This window comes from Nipponia nippon, unplaced genomic scaffold, assembly GCF_047370975.1.
Source record: "Nipponia nippon isolate SJK-2023a ecotype South Korea unplaced genomic scaffold, ASM4737097v1 scaffold_3, whole genome shotgun sequence".
In the NCBI taxonomy this organism is placed as follows: domain Eukaryota; kingdom Metazoa; phylum Chordata; class Aves; order Pelecaniformes; family Threskiornithidae; genus Nipponia; species Nipponia nippon.
The window spans coordinates 8,155,047-8,182,947 of NW_028262347.1; the positions used below are offsets into that span (position 1 = coordinate 8,155,047).

Here is a 27,901-nt window from a genome sequence, read left to right on the forward strand (position 1 = left end):
AGCTGTTTCAAATAGCTGTCCACGCATTGCTGTGCCTTTCTGTTGTTCTGTTTCTAACCTTTGTCTATCTTGATTATATTGTCAAACATACTAACATCTTTATTTGCAGTCATATGCTGTCCCACTGAAGCCAGCAGAGCATCTCTTGGGCCAAAGGGACCAAGAACAGGATCAGAGCCTCAGGTCTGTGTTGTATTAGAGAAACTAAATAGTGATTTTCAGCTGATATTTTCAGAGGTGAATTTTCTGGCAATGCTGATGCTTTAGGTTGCTAAAAACAAGCTTGCATTTAAAGTCTGTTGGAACCCGGTCAGTTCAAAATCCCATTCTAACACTCACTTTTGTGCTGTTATATCTCCTTGCCTTCTTACTGACAACCTAGTACTGGGCTGGCTTGCTGGGAAGGATCTGAATTGAGATAAAATGCAATGACAATGGCTGGAAAGGAGTGCTGTGAACTAACACAGGTTGTCTCCTGTCTCATTGTGATTAGTTTTGTGTCTAAAATAATAAATACTGTCAGTTGTTTCCATGCATGGGCAAGAGAAATCAAAACTCAGGGCCCCAGTTCCTGGACTGTGTGGGAGGACCAGAAGCTCAGCTTTCATTTAAAACAAAACCAAAAAAACCCCCAAAACTCCTTCTTGCTTCACCAGTAATCAGTGATGCTAAGAGATGCTTGAGAACAACATGTGCAACTGATTCTTCTTAATCTGTAGAGAGCTGAAAACAAAAACTTGATGATATAAAAACTACAACCTTCATCTTTGTTGTGATGTCTACAAACCTCCAAGAAGAGGTTACAGTGAAGGGAAAGGCCTGCAGCAAGGGTATGCAACCAGGAGACTCCATGAAGGTGGAGCCGGAGGCACCAAACTGTGCTAATTCAGCCCTCGCTGTATCTGAGAATCCAGGACTCATCCCAGTCATCTTACTACGTTTGACAGGAGCAACAGGTAATGCTTTTTCGTGGTGTGTGATGGAAATGTTATATTATTTCATGCAGATCTATCATGATATCTTGCTGAAGTCATCATAGTATTTGCTTGATTATCCATTCTATTGCCTCTTAGTCCATTTCAGCTTATACGAATGTAGTATAGGTTTCTTTTGTTTGTTTGATTTAAACTAACTAGAGCAATTACCCATCCTACCCCTAATGTTTTAAATGTTTCTTTCCAGAGCTGGAAATTCACTTGTTATTGCTGCGTGCTAGTGCTGAAGAACTGCAGCATAAAACTGATTGCACACAGAGAAGAACAGGATGAAATTTATATCCAGTATGTAATCTGCATGAGATGCAGAAGTGTCAAAAACCACAGTTTTAAAAATCTGCCCTCTTAGATCACTGAAGTTTGGTCTGTACTTCAGAGGCTTTTCATCTGATTCACCAGGAGCCTCTTCTTGAGAGCATTCAGCGTTTCAGGGGGTGTTTATGAAAAAGCCACCATTAAAAAATAATGAACTACTGATGTGTAAGAGGTCTCTGAGACCTCCTTACTGAAGTGAAATCACAAGGGAGTCACAGGACTGTAGCCACTGGTTTTATTACCCCACTGGAAACAACCAGCTTCCCAACGTGCAACCTGTTCTCAGTCACATGAGAACTCCCACAAAGTGAGTACAGCTGCAAAAAGTGTTGTACCTTGTGTACAACTGTAAATACTTGTGTTCTGAGCATGAGGTTTGTACATGGCTCTTCTTGCTTCAGGTGACTGCCCAGAGCCCAAACCCAGGGAGAGTGTCTTACGGACAGAGGTGGTCCCAGACCTCACTGAGATTTCCCAGCAGAAGCCCTTAGCATAGGCATGTTGACTAACACTTGCCGACCGTGGGGGCAGACAGATCCTGGTGGGCAGAAGGGGCCTGACAGGCAGCCTGGGTTCTCTCTGCTTTCCTGTGTATGGATACCATCACAGGCAACTGAAGCAAAGGCCATGTGAGCACTTTAATAAACCTCAGTCCATGTTGCTGACGAAGGGTCAGATTTGCCTTCCCTGCCCGTGGCGACTTGTTCCCACCACTCCTCTCGTGGTGGCTTTTAGCTTGAGCTACAAGTTTGTCTGTCAGACCAGGCCACCGACCTGGCTGGAAATGGACTTTTTTTAAATGTGTGGATGAATTTGTGCAAAAAGGAAGGAGATGCTCCAAACAGGGAGACCATTCTGCTTCCAGTGAAATGGCAGCCTACATTTATCAAATTTTCACAAAGATTTGGTTTGATTTTTAGACAGAAAGATCAGGAGACTGTGATGATCCACAGCTTTTGTGTAAGTGTTCCTAACCTCAGCCTGGGACTTTGAGTCTCTCCTGATGCATTCAGAAAGTGATTAGGAGACCTCACAGACTAGCGTGCCTATGGCTTGACGCTAGCTACAACTAATTCTGGTGTTGTAGCCATGCTAGGAAAAGTGGATGGCCTTCCTGGCAAAGGGAAGAACTGAGATCATAAACCACAAACTGATTTGTTTCCCCGTGCCATCCTCAGATTACCAAGATGCCGAAATTAAAAAAGTAGCAGATAAAGAAGTTCACTCCCACCCCCAGGCTTACAGCCTAATGCTTTAAAGACTTTAAAAAGCCTAATGCTTTATAAACATGAAAGACGAACAAACAAAAATCAAGTGAAAGCATCTCCCCATTAATGAACAGCCTTTCCCCAAATTCTTTCCTATTTGTGCAGATAAAAGGGATAGGCAGGGTGGCACAAGGAATCTATGTGTGGGGCATACAAAATTTATTTCTGACCCTGCTCCTACCCTGGATTTAATTTTCAGTGCAATAAAGACAGAGCTCACAAGCCTCCACCTCTGAACATCACCTAGTTCATATAAAAGGAGAAATACATCCCTTTTAGTTCAGCTATGCCGTACAGGGAGGACTTACAAGATGAAGATCAATCACTCAAAAATAACACAGAGCAGTGCAAAACATTGACATTTCAGACTGGGAAAACTTTGCACAGATGCAAAGTACTGGGAAAGGAAATGGCCCATTAGGCTTCTTGATTTCATCAGGAGGCTTGCACATTTACAGTGAATTTTCTGGCCAGATATTACTGCAGCCGTGGAAACTGAGGCCCTGGGTGGTAGCTCTACTTGTGCTGAATCATGCAATGAGTCAGTGGCAGACCCAGAGCTACAAGGCAGGAATCTCTGCATCCCAGTTCTGCTCTCTGATCACCAGGTCCTGCATAAGATACTGCAAAGCTGCTCAGCAGAATGATACGTTACCAGTAAGCGAGGGAAGGATGCTCCTTCAGCGCTGGTGTTGGAAGGGCTGGCAGCTTCTTTAATTCATTCCTTACAACTTCATTGCTGAAAGAGAGTTCAAAAGGAGGATCAGGCTACAAGAAAACAATCACAATATTTGATATGACCTGACCTAGCTGGCAGGCTGCTACGGCTCTACATCTGTTCCTCCTTAACAAAAGGCACAGGGGTTTCCTTTTTCTTCTCTCTTTATTTGTTTTATGGCAGCCCAGTTAACTTTTCCCTCTATTATCAAAATTGGAGAGAAGCTCTCCCAGATGGTTATGTTGAAGCACTTCCTACCAGTGACTGGACACAAAAGCCATCATGTCACATTTCATTGAGCAGGGTCCCACGGACATGTTCATACAGAGAAAAAAACAAGGGGAAGAGAAGAAAAAGTGACGCTTTCAGCTGCAATAAAGAACCTTTATTTAATGCCTTACAACCTGCTGCAAGAAGTAATGATTTGCTTTCTTAGCATCACAGGTTGTTCTTAGCCTCTTGTCCCAAAGACCTGGCCTTTGCACAACATCTTCACTGAAAAGACTCCAGCTTGACTTTATGTCCTGCTACACAAAACCCTCCGTAGGACCAGGCCCAAGCACTTGGATAACATTCTCCTCCCTGCAACCTCTAGTGGCCACACTGGCCATCTGGTGCAGCATCACTGCACACCAGAGAGCAAGGAGAGCTCATGAAACAGAAGACAGATTCTCGCAGGTAAAATTATACCATGGGATTTTCTCCTACAAACCCAAAATGCCTCTCTTCCCACTTTTAAACACACAAGGAATTGTGTGCACATGAAAAAAAAAATCCCTCAAAGGCTTGGGAAAGAAGACAGTGTTGCTGTTACTTTTAAAATAGTAGAAATATACAGCCAAGAGGGCCAGACAAGACACCGAAGCATGCCAAAACATTAACGTTTATTGGTTTACTTCCTAATAGCAGTTTTTTCCTGCCTTCTTGTACCCTGCCCTTTATCCTGCCAAGAAGTGTGGCTGTCCTGGAGCTGTGGAGAGAGATACCTCTTCCAGAGCTCCAGATTTCCCAGCCCACTGGCTTCTCCTGTAGGGCAGCAGGGCCATTAACCAGGCAGACAGGTAGTCTTGGCATCCCCAGCTGTAGACCAGCCATCCTAACATTTGCTAAAGGCCCAAGGAGCCCTTGGATGTGCCAGGTCACCCTGAGTTTTGGTCTTGTCTCTGCGACAGTCTGTATGGTGGCTTGTAGAGACATGATACCGCTTCAGTTGTCATAAAAATCTTGCCACAGCATTTCTCCGTTTGCACATCCCAGCAGCAGGCTCTGCCTGAGACCTAGGTGGGTTTGTCTTAATTGGAGCTTGCGGGTTAATTGCTAGGTTGAGCCATAGGGTAAACCACTAACATAAATCCTGGAGCAGGCATTTTGGGTATGTCTACAGGCATTTATTATCATGGTAGTTCGCTGACAATCAATTAAGTAGTTTTAAAACAGGACCACAACTTCTAGTCAAGACAAATCTGTGACAGAGATGCCCACGTCTCAATTAGGTTCAAATTTTGCAGAGTGAAGATGCGTAGAACAGCGCTTTTGAGAAATGACTAAGGCAACCACTTGATGCTAAGCACATAGAAAACCACTCAGTAGCACCTCATATGCCAAGTAAAATGACTCCTGACAAACAGTGTTTGAACACCCGCTCCTGCCTAAATCTCATGGTCATTTCACCATCAGATAGATCTGCCTTTGTAAGTGCAAATGCTCAAAAACTATTCAGATTTTTTCTTCCATGGCAGGTAAATATCTGAACAAGTCTGAACAAGAAACTGCTCTGTTCCGTGTTATCTGCTGATCTGGCCGCCCTGCTCTGCGACTGACAGCCTAGAAAACGAGCTGTTGCTGTTTACGGAGTTTACTGGGTCTGCCTGGAGATGCCTCTTCCACAGCATGTGCATACTCTGCTCTTACTGAGTTTTTTGACATCTTGAAAGAAACTAGGAAAAAAAAAATAGAACCCAACACAATCGGAGCACAAGCAGCAGTCACTGCCCTCAAGTGAAGATTTTTCGATGCTGACTGTTCATAGAAGAAAGCTGAGAGATTTCCAAAACTTTTCTGGGAAGACAGGGAGTAATTTCCAAACAGGGACTTTCTGAGCCCAGAAAACTTTCAGATAGGGCAAGATCAGTGGTGACTAACTATCTTTGAGAGTCTGGGAAAAAGCCTGAATCAGTAATGGCTCCCATAAAAGAAAGGGCTAACACCAGTCAGCTCTGTCTTTTCTGTCAGTAAGGAGCAAAGCTTGCTTGCACTGCGATAAAAGGTCTTCTAAGAATCAGAGAAAAAGACATTCTTAGTGATGCTGTTGGATGGGATTAGCATTTCTGCTCAATACCTAGAAAACACCATAAAGGTAGTGCCTCACAACTTCAAAGTGCCAAATGTATTTCAGGTAATCACTTCCAGGACCAAAAAGGTATTTCATTCCGTGGCCCATACATTCCCTAAGTCTTCTGGCAAGACTCGTCTCAAGACAAATGAATTTAGACTCCCAAAAGGACGTCAAATCAAGAAAAAGGAAAAAAAATAATGACTCAGGTTCCATTTGAACTAGTGGCCATGAGGTCACTTTCCTCTTGGCTCCTTTTAAAACACCAAAACCCTTAATTTTTAAAATGTTTCCAGCAGGATCACAAGTGGTTTTGTACTTACTGCCTTTCCCACTCTTTCTAGTGAAATATCTCAGAGTGTTTATTTTATTACTGTGTTTAGAAAGTGTTTGTTTAATCCGGTCACTTCTGCTACATTTATTTTATATTCAAAAGTGTCCAACTTCCAGTGTTGTTATATATGGAAGGGTGCTTTTGATATAGATTTATTAATATATAGGGCAAGGGCTCCACACTTTCTCTGTGTCCTCCAGACCACTTCATTCCTGCACTATGGTGGAAATTACAGTATTTAAGACTTGAATAACAGTATGAAAACTGAACTGGAAAAGCCACCTGCATGGCATCTTGCAAGCTGGTTAGAAATAAAGTCGAATGACTGGAGAATGGACCTAGACAACAGAACTCCTGAGTTCTGGTCTTAGTTCTGGTCCTGCGTGTTTAATGAGTCTTGGCCAAATAAATTAGTCACCACATCTCAGTATTTCTGTCTACACATGGGGGTGAAAGGCCTAGCTAACCACTTCACAAGCATTTTGTGAAAACCAAGTTTTTGCAAACTGGCTGCAATAATTTTGAGCAAGATTACATATGCAGTTGTTTCAGGAAATCCATACATTTTCCAGCATGTGTAATAACAATGATCAGTCATGAAACTAAAGTGCAGGTTAAAGTTACCAACTCTTCTCAGCGTCGTAATTCATTCTGTTGAACGCAAGAGGAAATGCAGAGTCTGAGATTCTCGGATTCTCAGAACGGTACATACAGTGTTTAGGATTTTCTCCATAAGGTTGCAAGAATGCAGCCTGGGTTTTGTAACCCCTTAATAAATTCTAATTGGTTAAATGTCACTTGGTTACACAGAAAGAAGAGTAAGCCTGAAACTATGTTAGATTACCATCTGCTCAAACGTTGAAATTATTGTGAAATTCTGCTTAACAGGAAACTGGCCGTTTGCTTTCCTCCCTTGTTATTCTTTCATATGTTGCTGGGAGATACTTGGAGTTCACTCGAAATGTCTCATATTGCTTAACTGGAAGAAATCTAGCAATGAGAGCCTGTCTGAGGAACTAGCTGCAACGGTTCAGGATTTTGTTTTCCTTAGGGTTTTTTCCTTCCCCTCCCCAAACTGAGGGAGAAATGATCAGTATATGTTGTTTCCAGCTGCTTTGACATAGATGCTGTTTAAGGTTGAAGAGCTGGATTCTGAACATTTAAAACCGAGGTTGGTGTGAGTTTCCCAAAGATTTTGGTCAATGTCAGACTGGACTCTAAACCCAGTCGGATAAGTTTAGAGGGAAAAATCTCAACTATTTTAACAATATGTGATGCTCCTCCAAAATAAGCCAGGGCACTCTGGTTCCTTCCTCTATGTAGGCCTAAAGAGGGTCACACCTCTAGGACTTGTGTTCACCTAAGGAACTGAAATTTGTCCTGCCCATGCTCTGCCAACCAAGTGTGACTGAGCTTCCTACTAGTAATAAGATTAGCTTGAGTTAATAACCTTTACATCTGTCTGCAGGATACTAGTTTAGGAGCTTTATACACATGATTCTGTGCCTTTGAAGTCAAAGCTTTTGTAACTAATATGAAAAAGCACAGCTCAAATCTTAAGTGTCCTATTCAACCTGAGAATTAGATGAACAGGGATACTCAATTGTCCTAAATTCAGTGGTATGTCCTAGTCTAAATGTAAACTTTTTTCAGTCTTGTTAGCTGAAACGTTTGGGGATTCTTTTAAATGATGTGAAAACCATTCTCCTTTAATGCAGAGGACTAGGAACTTCTTAAGGAGAATAACTTTTTATTTTAAACCTCGCTCTGCCTAAGTCTGTATCAACTAAGAGATGTGCCCTTTGTACAAGTCTGCTTGCAAAACACTGAGTTGGACCAGGCCACTTACCGCAAACACTGAGAAATATTTTTTGTAGTTGATCTAAACGGGTTCAGGAGCTCAGGGTTTCTGATGGGCTTGTTTTTGAGATGAAACACACATTAGAAATGGAAAAGGCCTTAGTCAAATTGTTCACTATAGATGCCAAACTGATCTATCAGGGCTATTGTGGCATCTTAGTTCATGACAGATAAGGGCGATTCAGACTATGTACTCTCCAGGCTTGCCAAACACTGAGCAGTCATTGCGATGCCTGAGTTCAGCAGTGCTCCAAGGTGGCAAGAAACAGCGCTAAGAGACTCATACATGGTGATGCCCTACCAAAGGACATAGGACATGTGCTTGGAATGGCACATAAGCCCCTTCTGGGGAAAGGAAAGAGTAGTACTATGAGCACAGTTATTATTCTGAGGCATGGGATTATTTCCTCAAAAGCAGCAGTGGGAGCTGCTGTCATTGTAGATGCAGCAGTTCACAGAGGTAGACAACTGACTGCTAGAGTTTGTAAGATCAGTTCTGTTTTTTGAGCTCCCATAAGGCCCAAAAAACAGATTTGCAACTGCATTTGGGAGTCCTGAACCAGACCCTTGTGATCCACCTCCTGGGCGCAGTGGGGTTTGAAGGTAATCACGCTCTGGTCACCGTGGGCAGGTAAGCTCATAGGTGAAATTGTGACAATTTGGCATTGGCTGTCCCAGCACCTGAGGTGATCAGCAGCGCCTCATAGGAAGGCTCCCATGGGGAACAGCAATTCTCTCATCGCTGCAAATGAGCCAGTGCTTATGCACTTTTCTGGATCAGGGCCAAAGAGAAACTTGTAGTCTCACAGGCTATAAATCTGATGGTGGCAGTAGACAGGACAGGTGTGGGAAATCTGGAGTCTGCGTTCCAAGCACGCAACCCTTTAGAATTAACTTATTTCTTCAAAAAAAAAAGCAGGAGTTCAAGAGTTCAGCCTTCACGCAATGTATGCTACCATGCACAACACATTATCTTTAAATCTCAGCAGCAAGACATTCACAACTGCAGAACTTCTCTCTTTCAAAGAGTAGCCACTTCTATTTTAAACAGCATTTCAACATCGACTAACTTCAGACACTGAAGCTAACTTCAGCCCTAAGAGAAGTCAGAACATTTGTCTCCATCTGCAGTTCCTTGGGCTGGCCCCAGGCTTGATTTGCCTCCCAGATTTTACACTGCTGATACGAATAACCACAAATCTCAGCAGGCAAAATCTTGACCACAATGACCTCATTTTGACTTCAGTAGCACCTGGAGCTCACCCAGCACATAAACCCATGTCAGTGCACATTAGAGGGGAGCTGCTGGACAGACATTCCTGGAGATGCTAAGTCTTCTCCTAGACCACAGAGGGTCAGGGTAGGATTCTTCTACCTTCCTCCAAGAATAGGCTTTAAACTCCAGTAATTTGGCAGATGCTTTGCCACCAAAGCCCATTTATAAATTAAGATCCCTGGCAGTGTCAGCAAGTTGTTATTAGGACACCACTTCTCTGCCTGACTTGGATGTAAGGATTCGCCCTTCCACTTCAAACCATGGTGATCCACAGGTGGAAAGGACTAAGAGCTAACTGTTTTAATAGGGATGGCGATGACTGCCACATCGATGCGGAGGAAGCAGTTAACACCATGTGTTGAGGTATCTTCTGTGCTCTCAGAGAAGATTCCTCATTTGTCTGTGGCCTAGAGAAATGCACTGTGATAAACTCAACTATTCCTTTCACAAGGGACATCAAACGGCTTTTAGCAGATGGATGCTTTCCACCGGCTGTTTCCACTTCTGATCTGGAAACAGATACTTGAAGATAAAATGCTTTCAGTCCTATTACCGTGAGCAATCTGATTCCTTCCTATTCTGTGTTTCATAGTCTGAATGTACACTTTCTGAGTGTGTTTTTGTCATGTCCAAGATATTCTGAGAAACATTAAATATTGTTCTTCATAGCAAAACCAGTGGAAGATGTGGTTTATCACAGGTTTGAATGGCAAAACTCTGCTTGGTCCAGCTCTTCTGGGCTGAGCATTTGGCAGTGCGTGGAAAACCAGACTGAAAAGTAGAAGAACCACCTGTACTCCAGTGCCCCCTAAATAAATACTGCTGATAGCGGAGTTATTCCAAATTGGGTGGAACTGAAAAAATGAAACAAGACTGGGCTTGCGTTTCTGTCGTCAGATGCATGTCAGGATTTTGCAAGTTGATTAAGGTTTTGAGAAATGATAAGGCAGAACTTAAACTTCCTTTTAGCAGGGTTACCTTATGTCATCTCAGATTCCATGACGGGTAGGCAATATTTGCAATGCATTGTTCCTTTTCACTGATTTGCCTCATTTTTAGCTGGCTAGAAGTCCCAATCCACCAGAAGGCAGAACCTGCCTGCTGTTCACAGCCTCCTATGGGTGCACAGAGTACCATTACTGTCTCCTCTCAGTGTATCTCAGTGCTGACAAAATTAAGACACCTCTTTAGGCTCATCTGGCAATTCAGCCTCACTGCCCATTCACACTTTGTTTTCTTCTCTGAAACTAACTTCAGTGGATATTGTGGTCCTCCAGCTGAACTCACGTTCAGGTCAGCAAAAGTAATATATGGAATATGTGAATTTTTTAGCATAGACATTCTCCTGGGCTTCAGATTAAGAACTTTCATGTTTCTCACATGAGGAATCAAACAGCCATCTGACCTTTGGTTGCTACTAACGCGTAACTGACAGAGACTGTCAAATGAAAATTCTTGGGCATTTCATTAACAGCCTCCTGAAACACCGAGCACAGTCACCCCTTTGAATTTCTTACAGCAAGTCTGAAGATTTGGCTCAAGGGATAGCGGAAATTCAACAAAACCAACCATTCTCCTAATCAGTATGATTACAAGAACTCTGTCCAAATTCAAGCTGAAATATCAATTAGTGATGGAATTTTAATGTTGCCTCTGGCTGGATCTGTGACATAACAGTGATTGTCAAGTCATTTCCTTAGTAATTTCCTTCCGAAGACTAGTCTATTTCCTGAACTTCATGGGCATATAAAGAGATTTGTCAACAACAAAGTCACAAACAATGCTGTTTGCAAGGCATGTTCTGGTCAAAGGCTGTGTTTTGTGAAGAAATGATTTCAGGAAACACGATGTCTACGTTAGCAATGCACTCCTGTTGCTGCACAGCTACAACTTGAGTTGCATCGCTCACATAGTGATTTTACCAGATTCATTCTCACAGCACACAACAGCGAAAACTTTTAAGTTCACCTACCTTGAAAAATCTCCCTTTGCTTCCTGTAAAATGAGGAAGAAAAATTAAAAATGTATCATTAAAAATAGAAAAAAAAAATTAAGAAAACAGCTGTTCAAGATTTTCCATTTGCAAAATTCATTTAGCAGCAATTTCCTGTTGTAATTGATTCCTCATGTATTTTTTGGAACCAGTATCTAATGCCAAGTGCCATGCTACATGCAGTGAGCTGGGCAGATTAACAAACAAAAGGTTTGCCTAATACAGGGCCAGATGATTCCTCATTCTGCTAGTGGATACCCAAGAAGCTGCAGGAAATAATGCTAGTAAATAAGTAATTTTTTGGGTCAATGTGGATGCTACATTATTAGAAGATCTCTGAAGTCTCAGTGACTTTGCAGCCTCTGAGACTGCAACTCCCCGGGCTCTTTTTACAAGTACTCTCATTATTTTCTAGTAACTAGACTTTAAAAAACTAGCTCACTGTCAGCTTTCAAGGGGATGCAAGACAGAGGTTTCTCTAACTCCTTGCTGGGTGTTTGGGGGAGTATTTAGCTCCCTTACTTATATATCTAGATAATTCTATTTATTACCATCACAGCCTGATGTTAAAGGGCTGGGTAACGTTCCACTCCAGTAGTTAGATTAGTACCTGAGTCTAACAGCATATCTGGCGAACCCTCACAATCTGGTGAGTCCCCTCCTCAATAGATGTAACACACATTTTGCATTTTCCGTAGGCAATATGCATTTCATGTGACGCCTGCTAAAGCACCTCATTTGCTGTCAGCTACAGAGAAAGCACAGTGCAATAATGTAATTTGTGCAGTGAGGAAGTTTCCACTGCCAAGAGGACCGAGTTTTGCATTCAAGTCTTTTGTCTTTACATCCATCCATCCATCCACCCACAAAACCTGTCAGCCCACGTCCAGTGGTGCTTCAGTCCTGAGGCTGGGGTAAAGTTCAGAGCTTTGGTGGTACATTAATTTGTTCTGGTAACACAACAATTTGAAATATGGCTGCAGACTAAATCACTTGAGTTCTGACAGTCCTTTACTATCTTCCTATTCCCCTCTGAGTGAACTGAAGGGCAGACAAGCTCTCTTCTGGTTCACAGGAAGGAGTCCTTGAGCATATCATGATTATAATTCAACACAGAGCAAAACCCAAAGGATATGCCCTGGCCTGCACAGGGATGAGCGTACAGAATTTTAAAAAAAATTTTGTAGGGTAGATTCGCCACACTTCAGTTCTTTGACCTGAATGCTGCAATGAGAAGTAGAACAAAATGCAGTACGAGCTCTCTTGTTTTGCTTGGAACCTGTCACAAACATGGGTTGTAGTAATTTCTGGTTGCAGACAGCAGAGGTGTGGCTTGTTTTGACTGTTTTCATGAAGTCGCACATCAAACTACTACAGCAATACACGTAACATCCTGTGTTTGTCTGTGATGAAAACAATCACAGCAAAGAGGGTTACGCTGGCAGGTCTGGATCTGGCTGCACAGTTACTAAGCACTCAAGTTATTCATTAGGATGAGCAGACAATAGATTCATAACCCTATTGCTGCTTCTCACAATGAGCCTGTTGTTTGATGTGTATTCCCCCAACAGCCAATACGCAATTTCTATAATGTGCTTTTAATTGAGTCCCCCATCCTGACTCCCTCGCTCCATTTTTGTTACATAAAACGATTCTAATGAAGATTCAAATCCCTACGCATTAATTGCTTCTTTAACATGGAAAGTGCTATAGAAGTGCAATGCATTGTTATTTATTAGTGCAGTCTGATGAGATGGCTTCTCTGCTCACATGGCTCCTCATAGCTTTATGGCTGATGGGAAAAAAAATGAAAATTACACTGTACAAAAGGGGAACAAGAATCATCTGACAATTATCTCTGATCTGCTCCCACAGTCATGCTCCTAAAAAGAGATCTTTCACAAAAAAAACCTCTGCTGCCCTGAAACGATTCCTTTTTGGGAACAAGAGATTTACCCAATGCTGCTGGTAATTTGCTCTCTGACCCTTTCCCTCTTCCTGAAGAGCAGGACTTTAAAGGACAATTTTTTTTCTGGAGAACTTTTTTGGAAAGTCTTTAAGCCCTTCTGCCCACCTTGGCGAATACAGACAGTTGCATATATAGAGGCATATGGAGATCATCAGAGAGCCAAGCTCCATGGGGAAAACAAATGCAAGTAAAGTCACTGGAGAAGAACCCATTGTATATGGATTTCACCTAGGAAATTGCATTCATTGCTGATATTTTCTCTGGCTTTACATCATCCCAGGGTCTTGGATATCTGTGTCAGTGCAAACATAACATGCATTTATGTATGCAAAACACTGGGCAGTGGAATCTGCTCCATGCATGGAGAGGTCTGGTTTGAGAGTCTTCTGTATCTATTTTGTATTGGTGTAAATGATGAAAACTGTGTAAAGACATCTTTCTCCTGCACGCGGGTGAACCCCTGCACTTCTGTACAGCCATTTTGGATTTGGCAAGTCAGGAGATTTAATGCAACACGAGGAAGCATGAAGCGAGAGAAGGCAGGTGCTTACCTGCAAGATGTATGCAGCCAGTTCAAACACCACTTCACTGTCAACCTCAATGAGTTCCTTGAAAGGTGAAGAAAACAAGAAAAAGAGAGTTGAGTCAGTCTGAGCTCCTGCAAGGAGGACGTGCATCTCCTGGCTACTGCACGGTGAAGCGTGTGGTGCCAGTTTTCTCCCCTGGCTAGGCTTCAAAGCATTCCCTCTGCTCCTGGAGACCAAAGCGAGGGAGAACCTGCCCACTCAGATGTGGAGAAAGCCAAATATTCAGCGTAATGGCTTGGTAAATGAAGCATAACTGGACGTGGCATGAAGGGAAGGAGGAGGGAGGAGAAGGGAGATGAAAGGGGGAGGATCAGGGTCATTTTTATTTTCTTGTGTGATTTAGTGAAAGGTAGCCTGGGAAATACATTTTTTCTCCCCCAAATGTCACCCGTGCTTCAGGGGAACACAGCCTTGTCCTTGTCTCACAGAAGCAAGGAAATGAGAAAATTTGTCTTCACTGAGGTTGTGTCAGCCCCCGCAGAACTCCTCTGGCCCTTGCCCAGGGTAAACTCACAGGAAAAAGAGCCAAATTCCCTCTTGCAGGATGGGAGCTCTGGTTTCGGCCCCTTCATCCCCATGAGCACTGGGCCCGGGGGTGCTTTGAGAATGAGCTGTGACAGCAAGTCTTTGGGTAGATCTTCACTGCTTCATTCTATAGGATCCAGCTCCCAGCGAAAGCAATGTTGGAGGGTCAGGTGAAATCGTGAGCATTTTGCTTGGACACCATGGTCACACAAAGGACACTGATGGTCCCGTGAGATCCTCCCAGGGGTCCAGGCACTGCTCTGTCTGAATGTCTGGGATGCAGACCCGGCATTAAAGATGCTTGGGATGGGAGGCACGAGCATTAATCTTGTGGCCAAGTGTGTTCTCCCTGAGCCTCTGGTCCCTGCTTTTGGGAAGACAGTGGGCTTTTACTGAGATAAGGTTTAGTTCTGCAAGTAGAACTCCTTCGTTGTCTCCTATGTACGTGGCCATGTAAACTGGGTCACTGTTCAGCTCACTCCTGTTGTGGCTTTTCTGTTGTATTTATTTAAGCTGCTGCTTTTAATATTTTATTTCATCTGGCAAGAAACGAGTGATCTAAATATAGATCACTGCTGTGATCCATGCTCCAGCCAAGTCATGGCCACACCTCATTTACAAGCCACAATTGCTGCGTTGGCTTGTCTCTGGCAAAATCAAAAACAAAGGGAACAAAACAGAGGATAAGATCCAGGTGTCCTTGGCTTTCACCAGTGCCAGCTTTTTAAAATAAGCACTTCCTTCACCTCCTTCATTACAACTCCTTGGGGAGTGAAGACCAGCTCTGCTATGGGCAATAAACACACCTTCAGTTTGGCTAAACTGCCTGATTCACGCAGGCACCTGCACTAACGATGTGCATATGCCAAGGGAAGCGGCTGGTGCAAGACGTCGATTCAGCTGCAGGCAGGGCTGGGGCAGTCAGGCCTATCCGATAGCAAGGGGCGAAGCGGAGTGGAACCAGAGCGCCTGGTCTTCCATTTTGAAGCACCAGGCATCACACGGACAAACCAGCCTCTGCAACCACATGTCGATGTCAAGGCAAGTCTATACTAGTAGGTGAAGTGAGCCAGAGCCCGTTCTCTGGCCCTAGGGGTGCATGGCACAGTATAGCTCATGACTAAACACTACTCTTCCCTCCCCCGGTCCCAGATGGGGTTACCTCAGCTGTCTTGCCTCTCGGGAACAGGTGCTCATCCCTGAACGGTGCCTGGGACAGGGCTGGGTGGCACAGGCCAAACCCCGTGCCAGAACATGCTGGTAATTAAACAGCCCGACTGATCGAGGGACAGTGCCCCATGCCAAGCCCGGTCTCATTTGGTAGTACACATGTGGCTTGGCCTTTCTGCCTTGCTGGTCCTGTGCGAGTGTGTGGGTCCGTGAATGTCTCATTATACGACAGGGTGGGTGAGGAGGAGCCGTGGGCACAGCCAGAGGAGAACAGCACCCAACGCAGAGCCAGCTGGCAACCCAGGGGACCAGTGGCCCCAAACCAAACAGGCCACACTCGTCTTCTTTCCCAACTTGAGCAGCCCTGTGCCTGGAGACATGGGAGGGTGTGTGTCTGGAGAATCAACAGGGCAAGGGCTGAGGTGCTAGCATAGCGTTACGAACTACACTTATATCATACACAGTACGGTCTTTCCTGCAGGGGAGCTTGGGAAGTCCAGTGAGGAAACTTCTGGTGCAACAAGGAAGCTTTCGAGGTTTGGGAGCATGCAACACCCCCTGCTAGCTGCAGGGACGACAAGCACTGGCTGTGCTTAGACAAGGAATCCTCCTTTCTACACCTGGAGGAATCCTCCCGGCGTGCCGGCTGGGTGCTCGCCCTGTGTCTTAGCAGAGACTTTGCACCCAACTTTCAAATTCAGCGCCTTTTTTAATAGCACAGCACGGCTTACTGTGGCTGGAAGTCAAATGGGAAAGGACCCGCATGGGAGAATGGGAATCCAGCAGGGCTATTTTTGGATGAAGATGACAGTCAGCTCAAATGTGCAAAGTAATGGTTTCAGGAGAGGTCAGACTAAAATAGACCAACCTAGATCCGTAGGCACTCTTTTTCTTTTTTTCCCCCTCTTCTTCTTATTAAGCTTTCTCCAAAAAAAGAACAACAGTGTAAGCTTTTCCTGGCAATACTCCAAAAAGGAACTTTTCCCCAGGAACCAAAATGTGATGCTCGCTGAGCTTGTTGCTGGAGGGGGCTGACTAAGCACATCTAATTGCAGCCTTGCCAGAGAGCAAAGCTCTGCCCAGCTCAGCTCAGCAGCCCTGCCTCTTTCCTGGGCACTGGAAAAAAGGCATTTTTCTGGCTTCTACCCTGCACTTTAGGAGATGCAAAGTTAGTCCCTGCGTTTTAGGACATGCAGATGTCAGGATGCGAGGCTCCAGATTCAGCGTAAGCTAGTTGGCTCAGCAGGTCACAAACCTGCTGAGGGTTGTGGGATGGCGGTACAATCACTCCCCAACTACAGCTGTCTTTTCCTACCACTTCCTCCCTGGCAGATGGAGGTGAGTCACCGGGAATGGCCTCTGCCAGCACAGCGGGAGGTAGGAGGGATCCTCCCAGGGAATCCCAGCTGCTGAAAAACCTCTCCCAGTCCCGCACATCCCGCCACCCCTCCAGACCCCTGGCCGAGTCCGCAGGCAGCCAGCCTCCACCTCAGCGCCTTCTGGGCTCGCTTCATTTTCTGGGCCCTGCCCTGTCACTGGTACGGTCGGCTTGCGCATCGCAGGGACCAGCTTCGCAGCGGGCACTGCGGCGGGGAGCGGGGGCCCTGCCAGGACGCCCTTACCTCTGGCAGACAGAGTGCCTTGCAAGGGGCAGCTCTGAGTTACAGCGCCGGTGACAACAGGCTGGTGTTTTCAATAGCCTACCGGGCGATTTCTGGTACAAAAAACATTTCTCTGTGCATGACTTGTTCCTGTACAAGGTGGTCTTCAGTACACACCCACGTGCTCGCTCCCCCTGACCCACAAACTGTCACACTGTCACAAACATGTAGTCATATGCATCCCTAACACACACAGACGCACAAACTCCCACAGTTACAGTCACACACGCATGCAGTCACACCCTCCTCACACGCTCAGTTCCCCATGCCTACCCCCGCTCTCACACTTGCACAGCCTCACCCACTCTCACACTTCCCTTGCACACTTTCTCACACAGGTACAACCTCACAGACACACCCCCCCCCTCACACAGGTACAACCTCACAGACACACCCCCCCCCAACTCTCTCAGACAGGTACAACCTCACAGACACCCCCCCCCCACTCTCTCACACAGGTACAACCTCACAGACACCCCCCCCCCCCCACTCTCTCACACAGGTACAACCTCACAGACACACACACCCCCCACTCTCTCAGACAGGTACAACCTCACAGACACCCCCCCCCCCCCCCCCCCCAGATACAACCTCACAGACACCTCCCCCCTCTCACACAGGTACAACCTCACAGACACCCCCCACTCTCTCACACAGGTACAACCTCACAGACACACACTCCCCCCACTCTCTCAGACAGGTACAACCTCACAGACACCCCCACTCTCTCACACAGGTACAACCTCACAGACACCCCCCCCCCCCCAGATACAACCTCACAGACACCTCCCCCCTCACACAGGTACAACCTCACAGACACCCCCCCACTCTCTCAGACAGGTACAACCTCACAGACACACACCCCACTCTCTCACAGACTCGCCCCCCCCGCACCCTCCCGCTCCCCCGCCGCCTGGCCCAGAAGATGACGCCCGCACCGCAGCCCGCGCGGCCACTGCCGCCCTCTTCGGGCGGGAGCCGCTCACGAGATCCACTCATCCCGGAGCGGAACAGCTTCTCCACCGGCGGTTTTTTAACACAAAACGAGGCATTGCCTTCTAAATACAAGCCAGTTTATCATTTTAGCAGCTGCAGATTCCCTCCTACCAACCACAAGAGTTACTTCCAGGAGTGTTTCACCTCAGAGCCTCCCTCCGACAGGGAAGCTGAGGGAGGGTGGGAGGAGGTCGTATCTCAAAGTCCGAGTGTGACTGATGTAAATTTTGGGTCGGGGGATGCAGACCCAGGTGTCTCAGCCCACGCCAGTGCCACCCAGAGCTCCCCGAGTCCTTACCTTGTAGATGCAGGACTTGGCATTCAAGAAAAACAACTCGATGGTGGCGTTGTCCTTTAGATAGGAGATGCTTTCAATGTAGAACCTGAAAGGGACAGCAAGAGAGGTGAGACACAAGGGGGAACTAGGGCAAAACATGAAAATGCACTCATTAAATGAAAAATGTGGTCAATGGAGTCATGATGAGTACACTAAAAATGAAGTTTTTTTGCACTGGGGTGATGAAAGAGGCTTGTGCCTGCTCCAGGACGTGATCAGTCACCACCACCGCAGCCATACCAAAGGAGCTGGATCATAAAGTGGATGATTTTGTTTCTAAATAATCCTTTGTTTTGTTTTTAAACTTCAGATAATCCTTTATTCTGTTTGCTTGTAAACTCCCCTTCCTTCTCCATCACATCTTGGGATCTCTTCTTTACTTCTTTACCTAACCTGCCCATTTCTGTGCTGTTCACCTGCGTCTTGTACAATGTTCACTGACAGAAATCCCCTCCTGGGTTCCTTCCCTGTCCACTTCAGCTCTGCATAAGGCAAATTTATTTATAAAGGCTTCTTTACATATTTTAGCAGCTAGCACGTAGCAGCTATGGTCGCAGAGTAAGCAACCAGCCATAGTTAAGGACCTTCTACAATTTACCAGTACTGTGAGGAGCGATGCTGGGGATGACTGGGAATGCCAATAATCTAATTTTTTTTTTTTTGAGCTGAGATGACTTTGCAGAACTCAGTAGAAAGCTGACCAGCCCAAACCCTCAGTGTCAGAAAACCCCACTCTCTTGCACTGGCTAATTATCCCAAATATTTGCAATTATGTTGAAAGCCCAAAATATGTATGCATCAACTCAGTACTCCATGTCCTGCCTACTTTGAAGGTTTGATCCTTTGGCAGTGAAGTCCATGAGAGTTTTTCCACTGGCTTGAATCGACTCCAGCCCTTAAGTCTGCCTTGTGACCTTTTGGGGAAAAAAGCGCAGGATACTGTCAAAGTTAATGACTGGTGGTTACGTGTAAGCATGTTGTGTGTTCCTGTAGTAACAGAGAAAGCCTGGATAGGTTCAGTGAATGATTAAGGTGAATTTTGCATTTATTTTGTGTTTTAAGTATAGAAAAAAAAATACATCCATCTGCCCACTCTATTTTATAGCGATCTTTAAGTTGCAGTACAGTGTCAGCAATGTTCCTTACATAAATTCCAGTACCATCGTGCCTTGTCAGAGGCAATTAGAATAGGGAAGGTGCCAGGGAAATGCTGTCTGCATCAGGAACTTAAAAAAAATGAGATACCTTAGAAATCTGGGTTGAGATGCAGGGTCCAGTTACAGAGAAACCTTACTCCCTGACCCCGCTGTCGGGGAGTGGGGCTGCCAGACCTGCTGGCACTGCTGGGGCTCCACACAAGCACTGGAGGGGTTGTCCATCTGGAGCTATTTGCAGAATCGAGGGCCTTAAATGTAACCTTCTTAGGGGTAAAGGTCAAAGCTTTGTAGTGCTCCTAAGTGTCTTCTGAAGACCCTTCAAAACAGTTTATTTCCTGACAGATACGACGGACTGCTTGCTTACTAGAGTGAGAGAAACATTTTCAGCTCTTCTTGTTCATCTGCTGAAGTGCTCCTGCTATTACCCCTCCTTCTCCCCCTCCAGAAGACTTCAAATGAGAAATGAAAATAAAAGCCAAATCAAAAAAAAACATTTGAATGTAGGGATCATGAAGCACAAAAATTAAACTTTTTCTTATTTTTTTTTCTGGTTTCCACTGGGTTTCACCCCCTGCCCTTGCAACTGCCTCTTTTTTTTTTTTTTTTTTTCTCGGCAAATAAGAATACACTTGGCTTTAGAAATGCAAAAAAGATGCTGCATTAAAAAAGGAACCTTCCTACTAGATCTGCTCTCTGAGTGCAGCTGGCTTTCCATCTGCTGAATTCATGGAGAAAAATTGTAATTTTACACATTCTGTGATTCTTGAAGAACCTCCTCTGCTTATCACCACTACCAGTGCTCTCCGAGTTGTGACGGTAGGATCTTTAATTCCAGGGTCAGAAGAAAACAGAAACATTTATTCTATTTCTGAATCCGGTGAAGGTTAGCCAAAATGTTTTTTGTTTCATCAGATCAACCGAGACCATCCTCATCATCACTAGAGGGCAATATTGCATTTCTTAAGGATGCAAGGATCTTTCCCAAGGCTTTCCACACAGACACATACACCGAACATTTTCTGTACGAAATTGGGTCTCTCAGAGCCCAGAGCCTGCACATGATATTTCATCTTCACAAAGAAAACCCAATTCTCAAGTGATCTCCAGAGTGGAGAGTGTGCTGGGGAGCTACTGGCTCTCACACACGCACCCAGACAAATGCAAAGCATGTGCACCAGGAAATCAGTGCTACTTAAAAGAAAACAGATTTGCAGAGAGAACTCTTATGGGATTTTCTGTGTGGCAAGCTCAGAAAACCCGAACTGGAGCAGACTCCCCTGAATTCACAGTTGGTGTTGCAACAACAGAAAGGGGGGGGGGAAAGACACGGTTTTTGCACTGATCGTGAATTTCTGTCAGACCTCCTCCTGTTACCACTTTTTCCAAATACGGTGAAGGAAACGGCACTTTACAATGACCAATGTCAGTGACTAAGGAGGCAGGAAGAAGTATCCAGCTGCTAAGGCAATGAACCAAGCAAAAAATCTGGGTTAAATTCCTGACTCGGACACAGGTTTCCTTCATGACCTTCAGAAAATCGTTTAGCTGCTTGGGGCTGTTGTGCTGTGTTTAGAAAATACTCCTCCCTCCTCTGCCCCCCTCTGTCTGTTTTGCCTGTTAAGCTTATAAGCCCTTTCTTACAGTGTGTTTTCATCAGTTTTAAGGGGCAACTCTCAGATTTCTGTTGAGGGCTCCCCGGAGAGCAGCATTCCTCCGTGTGCTGTGAAGCTGATATATCCAGGAAATAATGAAGGGGCCGGGCAGAGAAACAGGCAGTACGATGTGTCCGACACCTCTGCTCCGCTACCTACACCTCTTGCAATACAGCCAACGCACAGCTTTGCCTCAAGCAGCTCCTGCAGGAGATTCCTTGATAGCCAGCAACTGTTGCTGTGAGAAATTAGGTGCCAGCAAGAAGGGAGAACACCCCACAAGACTTTGTGAGTGTAAAAACCAGAGAAATCATTTTTGAAAAAGTTTAAAAGATCAGCCAATGTTAATCTGTTTCTGCGTTCCCCATCCCTCCCCAACCCCAGTAACTTATAATTCATCAAGTACACGTTCTAAGCATTAATTAAATAGACGAGTGGATATTACGCTGGGTAATGAAAACACAGTGCCTATCTTGCCTGCTCCCTCTCAGCGGCAGGACGATAATGAGTGCTGCAGAAGGTATCTTGGAAGACTGCAGAAGCTGCCGCATCTGAAACGTTTAAGGCTTTTTAGCTGCAAGGACATGCCTCGTACTGATCAGATTGCTCTATATTAAGCGTTGGTTAGCTGACAACTTGCTCGGAGACAGCTTAAGCCCCCTCACGCCGTGATGAATGGCAATTCCCATCGTAACCAGCCAAGCACAGGCATTTATATAGCAGTGCCTGTGAGAAGCAGCTGTGGAAACTCCTGATCCTTGGGTGATGGGAAACTGGCACTACTATAATTTCTCCCTTGCATTACACACATGCCCACCTCCGACTTGCAGCAAGGAGAAATGCCTGACTGAGCATTGGACTCACTGGTTTGGTTACTGGTCCTTCAGGAGATGGAGAATCCCTGGCCGCTGCTGCCGGCCTCATGTGCGAACCTAGTTGTGCGTGTGCAGATGGGCAAATTTAGCAGTGTTGGGAAGGTGCTTGATAACTAGTGCCTTGTCCTTGCAGTGGGGGTAGGAAGCCTCGGGACCATCAGGGAAACGGCCTCCCAAAGCCCCTGAGCTGGTGGTGTGCTTGTGTGGCCAGCGAGAGCCGAAATGAGCAGCACTCCCAATTTCCACACACCAAAAGAAAGTGTCAAATAAAATATATTTAGCATTGCCTCTAACACACAGCCCCGGACGTATCCCATCAGCCTGAACTTGGCCATCTATCACCTAGCGATGACCGAGCTCTGAGCAATCGAGTCCCTGACTGTGCAAATGTACTGTCATAGCATTTGAGATCACACGCTCCTGTGTTTATTTCCAAGGAGAACCTGCCGAACAGTAAACGTATTTCACTGTAGTCTTCAATACAATGATATTTCAAAGCTTGACCACAGCAAATGGATGTCTTGTCTGCCTCAGGTGTAGGTCTGTCCTGGGGCAGTGATATCATCCTAGTTCTTGTGATGTTTGACTCTGGTGGGAGCCAGCTGGTCCAAAAGGCTTTTATCCAACAACAAAACCATTTTTTCAACAAAAAGTAACACTCCAAAACTCCCATTCTGATGCCATGCTGTTTTCTTCCAAGAAAATTCAAAGAAAATATTGAAAGGACTTTGGAAGACCTCAAAAAAGTTTCAACATTTGGTTTCACTGAGGAATGGCATCTTCTTGAGGAGTGGCCCTACCAGAAAAAACTGTCATCGAAACTGGAGCCCTGACTAGGACAAAAGGTCCCTCTGCCATCTGGAGAGCCCAGACCAGGCAAGGGCATAGCAAAGCACTCTCTTGTTACTGTCCTATATGGGACATGACAATGCATGTGGATTTTTGGGTGAGTTCCTGCCTTTTCCAAAGGGCAGGAGCTGGCGACTTAGTATTGGCAAGGGGGGTACCTTCCCTCCAGCCTTGTGATACTGTTTCTGTGCAAGGAGGCCAAACACCCCTCTTGGGCCTATTAAGAAAAGGAAAGGGGAAAAATAACATAGTAACAATCCATGTGGTTCTTCTCTCCCCTGGTGAAAACATGATTTTTCCCATGAAAAAGGAAAATAAAGGGTAAAACCAGATTTCATGGAAGAAGTCAAAATGAAGCAAAAGGATTTTGGTTTTGATGTGCAGTCGCCTTCCCAGGTGTTTCCTTCTGCCCTGGATGGGAAATACACTCAGACCCGAGAGAAAGGATTGAAATGGGCAGAGGAGTCTCCCGTGTCCTTCCCAGCTGGCTGACTCCGTTCTGGTTGGGACGCAGGACAGAGCTGTCAGCAGAGCTCGGCGGACTGCCTCTTATTTCATTATTCCAAAGCAATGGATAAAGGAGGAGACCCCTTTTCTGCCTCATCCATCCTGGGGTCTGGCTCATTATCCCTCACCATGTCATTTAAAACCTCAGAGGATAATTTGAAAAATATGAGGCCATTTGCTAACCAGGAGAAGAAAAATCACATGCATCGGTATAATGGACTTAAATGCAGATGTCATTATGTCCCGTGTCTCGTGCTCAATGAGTATTCTGAGCAGCTCAGGCTGCAGAGCTCCTTTTATGTTCCAGCCCTGTTTGCTAATAGTCATGGGTGCGCACTTTTATGTGCTGACACTTAAAGCAGACAATGGTCATGCTAAATAGTTGGCCTGTTAAGTAATCAGCCAGGAACGAAAATCAGAGGCGCTAAAAAGCTCCATTTACCTCCCCTTCTGCATTCGTTTTGATTCTTGTCCCATGTCCTGTCCCCTGTGCTTGTGCCCTGCTCAAGCCCCCCTTGCTCAGCACCAGGGGTTGGTATACGGGGGACAGGACGCAGCAAGAGACCTATGTCAGCTTCTACCTCATTGCAAGGAAGCCACAAAACTGGAGGTGAATGTGATTCCAGGAATACAGGGAACTGCAGCCAACAAAAAACCCCCTGTGGTTACTGTTTAACCTGAGCCTGCTCCCTCTCTCTTTCCCACTGGCTGTACTGTACTATGAAGCTGTTTGCACCTTTACCCACTGCCCAATCCATTTTTCTTGGTGTTTGTAAGGGGCTGACCCATTGAACTCCTGGAAAACCATGTGTTTTGGGGATATTTGCTCATTCCTATGCCTCATCTTCTCCATGTACAAAATACTAGGTGATCTGCTTTGGAATATATAGAGACCAGCTCTCTTCCTCTCCTCCAGGCTGTACGTCCTGGGAGTCTTTGCAAACCATGAAGTGCTCCAGTGTTAACATAGAGAAGGAAAGGAATTGAGGCGGTAATGCAGGCACGTTCCTCCCTGTTGTCTGGTTACAGCATCAAGTATCATGTGGAAGGGCACTGCCCGCAGGACAGTGGGGCCTCTGCCCTCTCACCAGGAGGGGTATCAGGCCTGACCAAGCCATAAAAGCAGCAGCCAGCTCAATATATTCTGCAAATCACTCCACCCCTGAAATGTGCTGTGGAGCCTAGCTTGCAAGAGAAGTGCAGCTTTGTACAAAAAGGCTGTTGCAGCTCCAGTTGGCTTGGAGTGATGTGGTGATCTGTCCCATGCGTGAGGCAAGAGCAGCGACCGGATCACAGCAGCACACTGCCTTCCTCCCCTCCTCTCCCTCAGTCACCAGGGGAATTTCCCCACACTCTCCTGAGCTCCAGCCCAGCTCTTTCCTTCTCTTTGATCCTTACCAAGAGTGACATCTTGGCTGTTAGAGGCACCTTGCTGGGTGCACAGTCCTGCATAACACCATCCCTTGGTAGTTGTAGAGCATCTTCCATCTGAGGATCTTGAACCATTTTAGGAATAGAAATCCCTCCAGCCATTCCACCGTGTTGTCAGCAGCACAGAAACGTATGATTTGGCCATGAAAGCTGGCGTGGCGTTTACTTACTCACCGGCTCTACCCCTTTGTTCAATGCCATGGTGATGGGACCCCTCATAGCAGACCTTTCTGCTTGCTTCACTGGTGACAGCAAATCACACCCACTGGTGTAAGGTAGAAATGCACAAATCGCAATGAAAATGGAAACAGTGTCTGCGTGACTTTGACCCAGTCAGAGAATCTGTGTGTAGGCACTGACATAGCTATTGCTGCTTGATCCAAATTAGGTACAAATCCTACACTGACAGCATCCATCATTTCTGCATGGTACCTATCATGCTGTCTAAATGCTTCCCAAAATTAGACAAGACAATGCTGCCAGCATCAACACATTCAAAATGTGGCTCAAAACAACAAATTTTTAGAATGCTGTTTTTTCTTCCCCCTCAGGTGGCTGAATGGAAAGGAAAAACAACTTATCCCCTTCTCTAAACACAGCTCACTTATACAAATATATGCCCAGTTAAGCAGAAAACAGAAATGATGTTATGGGACTCAAGAGCCAGACTGCTATTAAAACGTGTGTGTAATGGATGGCTTAGCTCAGAGCTGTGTGCTAAGTAGCAGAGCCCCATTAGTTCCCTTCCTCAAGCAAAGGTCAGTTTTCACACAAGTAAATCTTCTGACTGGACAGAAGTTTCTCATATCTCTAAAGAGACTCTGAGGAGCAAAGCCTCCCCGCAGGCAATTTATTACACCTTCCCCCTGGTGAACAGAGCAGGGGGCCACCCTGAGAAGGCTGCAATAAATTGTCTGCGGGGAGCCTTGTCTTCCAGCACAAACAAGGTCTGAGCGGCTGTATTTATACACCGCGGCTGGGTGGGAGGAGGGAGTTTGCAGGGCTGCTGGCTTTTGAGCTCTTCCCCCTTAGCGTACACACAGCTGATGCACACCAACCAGCAAAACACATGCGGTACAAAGAGATCTGGGTTATGGCACAGATTGGCCGGACTTCATAGACAAAGCAGCTCACGGGAACCCCTGAAAGCAGCTTGGTTGGGCTGGGTTGGTTATGCGGGTTTAATATTCTGATTTTTGCTATGGTTTCTACAGCACCCCAGCAATGCATGGAGCTGTAGAGATACAAGGTGAGTGGGAGATGTCTCTTTGTCTCCCTTATATGTAGCATAAACTGCCTGGGAGCTTGGTGCGGGGAGTTACCAGCTCAGTGCTGGGAGCGAGAGCGGGTGAGGGAGACAGCACAGTTGGAAGGAGCTCAGAGACGGCTAGCCACGAGGATGAGGACGGTGCTGAAACATCTCAGGGTATTTACCTGAACTCTCCTGGGATGATCAAGCTCCATGGCAAAGTGGGGCCCAGCGCCGCCCTCCTTGCAGCTCCCCTTGCAGCGGGGTCTGCAGCTGACCAGGGAAGAGCAGAGGAGCAGAGCAATTTGTGTATATGTGATTTTTTCCCCCGCATCTTCTCCTGGGTGCTAGCAGGTGAGATGAAACATTTCCATGGATGAGAGCAAACCCTGCCACTTCTCTCCCTCTCCCCTGGCTGCAAAATTGATGTATTTGATAATCTCCTCGGGCATCTCTCCCCAGTTCCTGTAAGCCCCTGTCTCACGCCGTGGGGCAGAGAGAGGGCTGCTCCTTCTCCTTCCTCGGTGGGGAGAGACAGTAGCTGGCGATGTGGGGGAAGGATACTTCTGCTACCATCTCTCTTCCTTCACCTTGGCATCAGCTTCCCGCTGGCTTTCCCTCATCCCACCCACCTTGCTCAGGGATGTACTCAGAAGCCACTGCAGCTCGTCCACCCCCCTCATTCCCTGCCTGGAGCAAAGCGGTGGAGCACCACACCACATACCTCTCTCTGGTGGGGAAAACTGTGGGTGGAGAAACACAGCCCATTACATGTGAGACAAATAAATTGCTCTGGTTAATTTAGTGTGGTTCTATTCCGCTCTTCCTGCCACAGCAGGCTGCTGTCATCACCACCCCCTAATCTAATTTCTCGGAGAGATGCAAAGCTGAGTGGAAATGAATGGCGCACACAACCATGGTGTGCTGGGATCGCCGTGTGAGCGAGTCGGGCAAGCTGGGAGCAGCATGCCATGAATCCGCAACCCATGTGTGTCTTCTGGCCAACGTGGGAGGCAGCAAGGTATTTCAGCAGCAAGTCGTAAGGTCCCCCTAGCCCTACGAACAATCCATATTAGCAACCACTGTTTCTCTTCCTTCCAGGGTCAACTGTTTCCAAATGGACTCCTGATCCTTTTATATTTAACATTAGTCCTTTTCTAATGGAATATGGCTTTAAAGACTGGGTATAAAGGAAGGCTGAAAAACTAAAATAGCCTGAGTCCTCATTAGCAGCCGAAATCTGGTCTAATTCCCTTCAGATAGTCAGGTAAAGCCTTGCAGATGGGAAATGCCTCCTCAACCCTGGCTGCGCCAACCCTGTTTGAAATAATAATCTGAATTTATAGGCTGCCCTTGATGCACACGGAGGGGATTCATCAGGTGAGAAGAGGTAGCTACAATGTAGATGCCTACATCTGAGCAGGGGTCTGAGGTCAGAGAAGAGACATAGGTATTTTAGACTGCAACTTGCTGAATTCCAAAGCAGTCATCTAAAATAAGTCAGATGAATTGTTCCTGAAAAGTGCCTATTTCTTTCCAGTGGTTATACAGGGAGGCTGTGCTAATTAGTCCTGACACAGAGCCATCTACAGGTAAACATCTCGGGTTTGGTGTGGTGAGTCCCATCTCAGACATCTGTCCCACCTGCCTTGGGCCTGGACCACCGCCGGCGCACACAGAGCTATGTTCCTTCAGGTTAAAGGAAGCAACGATACACGTGAGCTTTGCACTCTGTGTTTCAGTGCTGGTCCCTTATTTAAGGCCACTTTGTTCTGTAGTAACTGGTAACCTAGCAAAACGCCTGGCCTCAATATTGAAAGTCCTGAGCCCCCACGGCTCCCCTGC

The 27,901-nt window shown here is 46.0% G+C and overlaps 1 protein-coding gene across 5 annotated transcripts in view; it reads right to left on the minus strand.

Annotated features, from left to right (window-relative positions):
- The window catches only part of FRMD4A (FERM domain containing 4A), a 386,480-nt gene that overhangs the window by 62,952 nt on the left and 295,627 nt on the right, over window positions 1-27,901 (minus strand). For all 5 annotated transcript variants that reach the window (XM_087764139.1, XM_087764138.1, XM_009467272.2 and 2 more), the window contains 4 exons: window positions 18,298-18,382; window positions 13,612-13,668; window positions 11,071-11,093; window positions 3,234-3,317 (listed from right to left, as the gene is read on the minus strand). In XM_087764139.1, the coding sequence (XP_087620265.1) occupies window positions 3,234-3,317; window positions 11,071-11,093; window positions 13,612-13,668; window positions 18,298-18,382 (249 nt within the window). The remainder of the gene's footprint in view (window positions 1-3,233; window positions 3,318-11,070; window positions 11,094-13,611; window positions 13,669-18,297; window positions 18,383-27,901) is intronic.